This window comes from Melanostigma gelatinosum (genome assembly GCF_949748355.1).
Source record: "Melanostigma gelatinosum genome assembly, chromosome: 16".
Lineage (NCBI taxonomy): Eukaryota > Metazoa > Chordata > Actinopteri > Perciformes > Zoarcidae > Melanostigma > Melanostigma gelatinosum.
The window spans coordinates 14,769,168-14,778,182 of record NC_136649.1 but is presented as its reverse complement, the minus strand read 5'-3'; the positions used below and the strand labels follow the sequence as shown (position 1 = coordinate 14,778,182).

At 38.6% G+C, this 9,015-nt stretch overlaps 1 protein-coding gene across 1 annotated transcript; it reads left to right on the top strand.

Annotated features, from left to right (window-relative positions):
* The first annotated feature begins 2,090 nt into the window (after positions 1-2,090).
* Positions 2,091-4,885, top strand: rpl13a (ribosomal protein L13a). The gene is made up of 7 exons (XM_079286333.1): positions 2,091-2,161; positions 2,801-2,873; positions 3,145-3,210; positions 3,430-3,531; positions 3,937-4,022; positions 4,234-4,293; positions 4,632-4,885. Exons 1-7 carry the CDS (start codon positions 2,141-2,143, stop codon positions 4,839-4,841), a joined length of 618 nt encoding a protein of 205 aa, XP_079142459.1. The 5' UTR covers positions 2,091-2,140; the 3' UTR covers positions 4,842-4,885.
* The last annotated feature ends 4,130 nt before the right edge of the window (positions 4,886-9,015 follow it).

The following is a 9,015-nucleotide window of genomic DNA, read 5'->3' as shown; positions in this document are numbered from 1 at the left end:
TGGTTTAAACGCCACGGCCTACCTGAGTATTGTTGCTGACCATGTCCATCCCTTTATGACCACAGTGGACCCATCTTCTGATGGCTACTTCCAGCAGGATGACGCACCATGTCACAAAGCTCAAATCATCTCAAACGTGTTTCTTGAACATCACAATGAGTTCACTGTACTCCAATGGCCTCCACAGTCACCACATCTCAGTCCAATAGAGCACCTTTGGGATGTGGTGGAACGGGAGATTCGCATCATGGATGTGCAGCCGACAAATCTGCAGCAACTGCGTGATGCGTTCATGTCAATATGAACCAAAATGTGTGAGGAATGTTTCCAACACCTTGTTGAATCTATGCTGCGAAAAATGAAGGCAGTTCTGAACTACTGGTACTAGCAAGGTGTACATAATAACGTGGCCGGTGAGTGTATATACATTATAACAGTATATATATTTATATATATAATTGGATATGATCAATGAGAACACGGAGGCAGGAACAGGTCAGGTAGCTGTCCGATCATTATATATGAGCTGAATAAAATGATCGGACGAGCTTCTTACAGTCCTGAGACAGACATCAGATTATTTGTCAGAGCATTAACTGTCAGGATGTAAAGTTTAAATTAAATTTAAACAAAATATCAAATGCTTTAAACCCTGCCTTTAAAGATACAATGTACTTTCTAACCTTTTTCATGATAATATTTTATAATTATTTTAGATGCCACTGTAAAGCGAAATCAACATGACAACAGGGAGCACATTAACAATGATATATATATATATATATATATATATATATATATATATATATATATATCTATATATATATATCTATATCTATATATATATATATATATATATATATATATATATATATATATATATATATATATATATATATATATATATATATATATATATATATATATATATATATATATATATATATATATATAGATATAGATATATATACATACACAGATATAAAATAATGACTAAATAAGGTTTAGGGTTAGGGGAGTTTAGGGGGTTAAGAAAGGGATGGTTTTACATTAAGAAGGTAGAAAGGTAGTAGAGCGGTTACGGAACCAAATATCTGTTAGATTGATTGTAAATTGTAACAACATATTGTTGGACGCAGGAACATCAGGCGTGGGAGAAGGAGGCTGCAGAATGAAATTGAACAACGAAAGGCCTTGTTGGAGAAGGGAAATAAAATTTAAAGAAATACAAGAAGAGGTACCAGCGGTCGGCACATTCTATAGTGGATGGACTGCTGCGCAATCAAACAGTTAACAACACCATTACGAGAAGGTTGTTATTGCAGGAATAATTGAGGACATCAGAAATAAATACAAAAAAACAAACAAGGAACGAGAGAAACACATTATTGCAAAAATAACAATTGGACACATTTTAAAGAAATACAGTTTGCAGAGGGCTGCACAAGTGACTCTGGGCTTTTAAAGAAGCGAGGTCACAGACCAAGTGGAGGGCTCATAACCTTGGAAAGGAAGTTAAGCAACAGATTACCTGCTGAATGCAAAAAGAAAGTAAAGGCTTTCTTTTTAAGGGATGATGTCAGCTGTATGACAACAGGAAGAGAGCAAACTGTCACTCAAAATAAGATGAAAAGACAGAAATGTTTGCTAACCGACACAATGAAAAATATGCACCATTCAGAAAATGAACATCAGGTCTCCTATTCTTGTTTCTGCACCGTAAGACCATTGTGTTGTGGTGCCCACAGAGGCTGATCGTGAAACCTGTCAGTGTAGAACCCATGAGAACCTACAGTTCATGGCCAACAAGAAACAAAGCACCACCTCTAAAGTGTGAAAGCAGTGTAGCCCAGTATTGGCAAGCATGAACAACTCGATTCACCAAAGGTCCAGGTTTAAATCTGAAAACACAAATTAGGTATCGTGAAAAGTATAAATTATCAGTTGGGAATCAATAGAGCATCAAATTTGTATGAATAAAAAATATAGTATATTGTATGTAAACTTCTCCCTCCATACAAACGGAGGCGATGGAACGTTTGTCCACACTTCCCACGAGAAAGAAATATATATTGCGTCACTTCCGTCTACCCCTGCCTTTTAGCACGGGCAACCCCGTCTGACTTTCTTTTCGCACGTCATGGCGGACCGGTTCAATAAGGTGTGCAACCGCTGCGGAATCATAATGTATTTTTATGCTATTTAATAGAGGTTGAATCCGGTAATTTAGAGATCATTTAGAGGCGATAACTGTGGTACTTCTTGGTGTTATCTTAGTTTATTTCGGTGTTACTCCTAAGACGAGATTTCAAGACATATTTGAGACGGCTCGTGGAAGCCGAGTACATGCCTCCATCATGGCAGCCTCTAGCGAGCCAACGTCGTTAGCATGCTAGCTTAAACTTGTGTCTTGATGAGGTTTAGGTCTGGGTGATATACGCGCTCATGTAATAACTGTAAAGCTTACCTTTTGTTTACCATTTTGTTGAACGTTTGTCTAAATAATGACTATCTAACGTCGTGCAGTTACGTTGATGCTAAGCTAATGCCATGTCCTCATCGGAAGTTCCATGTGGCAGTTATTAAAATGCTCATCTAGGAAACACGCGTTTCTCAAAGTCCTTGAATGTGTAATTGCTTTAAATGTGCATTCCGTATTAAATGTGACACGAAACTTCGCAACAGTGTGAAGCACCTGTCTGACTTAAGCAATGTTACCAATTAAGTTGAAAGGAGAGCTAACGTTATGTGAACAAAACATAACTGTACAGTTAAACTTGTATTTCTTTATAACCTGCAGGTTCTGCTACTTGATGGCAGGGGCCACCTTCTGGGGCGGCTTGCTGCCCTTGTGGCTAAACAGGTTCTGCTAGGTAAGTTTTAAATATGAATATTTGTGTGTAACGGTAATATGTGATTAACAATTTTTGCTAAAGCCGTGTATACTGGCCATGTGAATACTGAAATAAAAAACTGAGCATCACAGTATTCTCAGAAGTCAATGATGATACATTTGCAGCTTTGCTTGACTTTAACGACCATGAGAAAACTCACATGCACTACCATCTGAGACGGGATGACAGTTATCACTAACATGACTGGATTTGTTTGATGTCCAAATGCTGAACTAATGTCGTCTTTTAGGACACAAAGTGGTGGTGGTGAGATGTGAAGGAATCAACATTTCTGGAAACTTCTACCGCAACAAGCGTAAGTAGGGTACATGCCAGTTAAATAGTGTCTTTCATTGTTCCTCTCTTGATATGCTTGTCAGTGATGTTTTACCACTGTTTTATTCGAGTTTCAATGACCATGAGACAACCTTACATGCACTACCATCTGAGACATTGCATACTAAAGTAATGGCAGCTAGTGCCTAAAAGTATTTGTAACTCTGATTAAATGTCTCTATTGTGCGCCCCTCTACAGTGAAGTACCTGGCCTTCCTGCGTAAGAGGATGAACACCAACCCCTCTCGTGGACCGTTCCACTTCAGAGCTCCCAGCAGGATCTTCTGGAGGACTGTAAGAGGTGAGTTTGTGAACTCGCAGGGAAATTAAACTATTGCAATACTGACAAAAGATTCTTACAGAGCATGTGGCATAAATACCAAGTGTAAATGTAATTTACCATCACTTGATTGTGCTCAAATGTTCTTTGCAGAGTTCATTTCAAGATTAGTGACAAATGCTCTTAAGTGTAGACTGCATGTAGAACGAGCATTTCATTTAACATAATCCATGAAATATTTATTATTCCGGTAATGTTAAAATGTGGCTAAAATCGCAAAACTGATCATCTTTTGATGAGACAAACTTTTCGGCTCTGATTGCGGAGTAGGGACATTTATGGATTGACAAATTAAAGTTTTGATAAAACTGCAATTGTTGCTATTTGAAAATGTATTGCACTTACAAGTATTTCCTCTGCTAACAGGTATGCTGCCCCACAAAACCAAGAGAGGACAGGCTGCTCTTGAGAGGCTGAAGGTGTTTGACGGGATCCCCCCGCCCTATGACAAGGTGATGAATCTACATAAACTACAAAGGGCCACAATATGTCCCCGTTTGGCCCATACATGTTAAACTCTGCTGTCTGTGATGTTACATATTACCCTTACCAGCCTTATTTGAAAAACCACTGAAAAGAAATCTATAATCTGAGACATGCTGCCCTATCAGTGGCTACACACACCGGTTTCTTCTTTGTCTGATTTTGTCTTTCGTTCCACAGAGGAAGCGCATGGTTGTTCCAGCTGCTCTTAAGATTGTGCGCCTGAAACCCACTCGCAAGGTGAGCCTCAAATAACTGATTTCAGTGCTGACTTGCGAAATATGATTTTGGGGGACACACTGATTTTAATTTGCAAATATCGACAGACGCCTAAATTTACCAACCACAACTGTTAGTTCTTGACGGTGATGAGCACTTTACCGAAACTGATCATTTTTGATGAGACAAACCTTCGGATCTGATTACTGAGTTGAGTTACATAAAAGTTGTGCCTTTTTATAAATTAAATCTTTTGTCTGGAATTCCTACCCCCTTTAACTTTTAGAAATATCTTTCTATAGTAAATTTAGACCTGCCAGTGACACACCCCTACTGACTGACACTCGTTTCTTTCTCAGTTCGCCCTCCTTGGGCGTCTGGCACACGAGGTCGGCTGGAAGTACCAGGCCATCACAGCGACCCTGGAGGAGAAGAGGAAGGAGAAGGCGAAGCTCCGCTATGGCACGAAAAAGACACTGATCAAGCTGACCAAGGTGGCAGAGAAGAACGTCGAGAGCAAAATTACAAAATATACAGACGTTCTGAAACAATATGGAGTCCTTGTTTGAGCTGGTTGTCTTTGGCCAATAAAGATGGATACATGTTTATAAAAGGTGTATTGTATTCTTATTTCTTCCCTAAAAAATGGCGCTTAAGTTGAATTCAAGTTAAATATAAAGTGCCATGCATGCTAAAAGCTATTTTGGATATAAGTCTAGATCTTTGTGTCGGACACTTAACATGGGCCTAGTTTTCAAAATGCTGTCAGTTTAGTTATGCTTAAGGAATTTATTACACTTCACTGAGTGTCCTGCAATTCAGATAGAAAGCATTAAGAGCCATGATCACATCACTCATGCATGGGTTTGAATAATTAAAGTAATGTACAGCATTACTTTTGACACCCTGCAGCCTTCAGTCACTCCTTCTAAACCTTATCGTGCATTGGAAAGATGCTTCATATTTCCAGATGTATTTCTGCTCTTGGCAAATGAAATAATTCGTTTAGTCTACAAACCAGAGGCATTCTCTGAGGAGCATGACTGAACCCTTACATGAGATGTGTGAACATAATTGTTTCAGGCATGAGGGTTTAAAGTTCTTCAGAAATAAAATTATTCACTGAATTCTCAAGGCTGCAAGTAAAGAATTATCAGCTGTGAGAGCCGTTCTTCAAGAAATCTGAAGCTTCAAATGATTGCAATAAAATGTCATGAGTGATTCTCAAATGAGTAACTAAAGGACTAAGTCTTTTTTTGAAATGGTAATATAAAATATGAGGTTCTTTACCAACTTAGGAGCGTTGAGTCTGATTACTGATCAATATTGTTTCCTCTATCTCTAAATATTTGTCATCTGGGCCAATACATTTCAATAGTTTCACCATCTGCTACAGATGTAGTGTAACATGAGAATAGGATTATGGGAGTTCAAAGTATACTGACCTTTGCAGTTATTATACGGTTGCTGCATTGTTTTATTTTACGGATGACAAGACATTAAAGACAGTTAAGATAATGACACTAATTTCAATAATTTTCAGGGGAACTGGTTTCGTCAAAATTTGCTGACATGATGAACTGAACTCATCTTTCCTTCTGCAGTTGAACCTTCCTACCAGCAGAGAGCAGTGTTACACTTAACTTCATGTGGTGGGATCATTGCAGAAAGTCTCTTCAAAGTAATCATTCGAAAAAAAGAAAATTAACTCAAATTATTCGAGTGTTTTATAATTTGATTACAAAAGCACTAAATGAATGAAACTGATACAGATGACTGTTTTTCTCCTGCTCTCTACTGATTGAAAATGAATGAGTTAAATAATCCAAAACACAATTCTGATGATATGGATTTTACATGTTTTTGACTACATGTACAATAATATGTTTCAGGGATTACCCTCCAAAAAAAGCTAATTCTTTTTTTGATGTGTAAAACTCCTTGTTGAGATCATTTGACTTTCGACTGTCAATCTTCATAACTGCTCAGTATGTTGTCCCAATAAACTCTGAAGACTTCTTCCTCCTCACTTTCCCTTTTTGCTCTTTCCTCTTTTGACAAAATAGAAGATCTGAAGAATTGTTTTAATACATCAGAACATGAGGCATTCAGACGCAGCATGTATCCTCTCTATTGGTTAAAGTTGGATTCTGCTATACTGAGACGAACGCTTGAAAGACATCCTTCAACAAAAACCTCACGATGCGCCTGCCTCTGCACTTCCTCCAAGCATCTTGCGATGTCTTAAAGTAATTAGTTGCGCATGTGTGGGCATTGTGTTTCTGTCATTTCTCATTTTGAGTGACTCCAACTGAGGCGAAACGTTGGCTATCTTCTGATTAAAGCCTGTGTTGTATGGAGGATTGCTTGTATTATCCAAAGCTGGCAAGACATCCCATACTTTCTATGTTTGTCTCCCCTCTTTCTGTGTCATAGATATACATATACTATATAAACACACATGCCCTTCCTAAAAGCAGGCCCACTTAGGATCAGGAGGGAGGCCAATCTGACGCCTGTCTACTTGCGTTAAGGAGGGAAGCTGTGTCTTCAGCAAACAGATGGAGAAATCACTGTGACGGCTCCAAAAATGAGATTTTTGGATGATGCTTTCAATAGATGGCTCTCTAATCACACAATCTGAGACAGGCTGAAAAGACCATGATTGTCTGAAACTGGTCCCGTGGGCCCAGCCTGTTACGGGCTCTAACAATCATAGGCTAGAGACGTTCTCCTCCTCCTCTTCCTCCTCTTCCTCCTCTTCCTCGTCCTTTGACTGGCTTCCTCCTCTTCCTCGTCCTTTGACTGGCTGGTGTTTGGTGTTCAGTTCCAGAATGGGAGCGTCCATCTGTGTGGGAAATACGACAGTCTCGTATATGGATGAGATTAAAAGCCAAACAGGAAACTTGAAGCATATATCAAATATACTGATGCACATTTGTCAAATTTGACACATTAGTTCATATTAGTAGAAACAGCATCTGTCATTCAGCAAGCCCGTGTTTAGTGCTGACAATCTACTGTCAGCAGTTTAAGACTGTTCCTTCACAACATTCAATATTTATATATGTAATAAAAAGACTGTGCTCGTGCAGTCTGTAATTCACTCAAAAAAGCTAGCAAGCTAGGCTAAGAATAGGCTAATTAGCGTAGCTTGCTAATATTACCACTAATCATAACAGATGTTACAGTCATTCATGTTATATCAACACCTGCTGAGTCATTGTTAGCTCCCACACACTGTGTTTGCCCTATAGCATATCATACAAAGAGGGGTTAATCTAGCTGCATTTCTTTCAAGGCTGTCAAAAGCCACAGTGACAGCTCCTGTTATTCTGTCATTTGAATCGCAACGTGAAGTGTCAGTGTAATGTGTGTAGTCAAACACTGGCATAAAAAGAAAATTTGTTCTTGGGTAATCAAGTAGAAGTAGCCGACACATCAGAACCCCAAAAATATATACTGATTTCCGAACAAAAACTAATTTGAACTTTCAGGTCTCTTCATTTTAGCCTAACCACACTAACCTTTATTTAGCTGCTCTTGTTGTGACACAGCTGAAAGATTATACCACATCGGATGCAGGTTTTACCACATTGTGCTTTCTAAACATAAAGGTGTGAGTAATGACAAGATGTAAAGGATTTCCCACATGCCAGCATGAGCTGATTAGATTGTAATACTTTATTTGATGTTTCAGCAATGTCTCATTACTACAGAGTCTGTCTCAAGCTTGAGCTCTTGAGCCATTATGGTACCAAAGATAGCTTTAAAATCAGATTGGCGAAGAGGTGCACATCAGGGTGCACAGTTTGAATATCATACCTAATTTATTCCTCATGAAAATATGCAAAATGTCTGTGTGAGGGTCTATAAAGAAGTGCCACAGACGAGCTGACTCCCTCTTTTCAACAGTTAGAGTAAAGTTTTTCCAGTCTCTGCTGATGTCACCCTTGAATGGGAACAAATTGATTCCCTCTCGAAGACCGTCTTTGAGAAAGTATAACAAAAAGATAACGAGCAAAAGAGTTGGAGTTTGGTCACACAAATAATACCTTAGAGAAAATTCAGAAAATCACAGACCTGACTGAGAAGCAAACGTCCGGTATCCATAAATCTGAAAATTCAAGTCCCATTATTCATAGATAGACCGGCCACTGCACTCAGCTCAACAGTTGTGATTATTCTCCTCAGTATGGGGTTCTGGAGATTAATACAATTTATTCATGCTACTGATGTACTGTAAGTGCCCTGTTCTGCTTTCCCTCACATTAAGAGACAGAGAATTGCCCTCATCGGTCACTGAGGTACAGTCCTTTCTCATTTTCTCATCTTCAGCCTTGATATGGTGACGATGAATCATGATGTCTAAAGTGTCGATTATATTTCCTTGTTGTGATGTTGCACTGACATAAACTCTTCACAAATAACACCTCTGTAAAATGATCTGCCGATTTAATACCACTGAATATATCAAAGTGGATACTGTTACACAATATTATTTCCGTACCATTGAATTGACAATGTTGGTTTAATCATGTTTATCTGTACTATCACACTATATTTTAATATGTACCCTCTGGCAAGTGAAGAAGTAAGTGGGATACCAGACCCTCGGTTGGGAATCATAGTAAACACAAACATTATGCACCGACATATGTTGAAAAATGAGAAAACGAGATTGCTTTTCCCTTCGACAAACACACATTTTTCATAGCCGTTGACGGCAGGTCATAAGCACCT

Bases quoted from the DNA above. Each gene is read 5' to 3' on its own strand.
- rpl13a (XM_079286333.1), top strand. From the start codon at position 2,141: ATGGCGGACCGGTTCAATAAG. The intron at 3,211-3,429 runs GTAAGTAGGGTA...GCCCCTCTACAG, and splicing joins AAACTTCTACCGCAACAAGC to TGAAGTACCTGGCCTTCCTG. The intron at 4,294-4,631 runs GTGAGCCTCAAA...TTTCTTTCTCAG, and splicing joins GCCTGAAACCCACTCGCAAG to TTCGCCCTCCTTGGGCGTCT.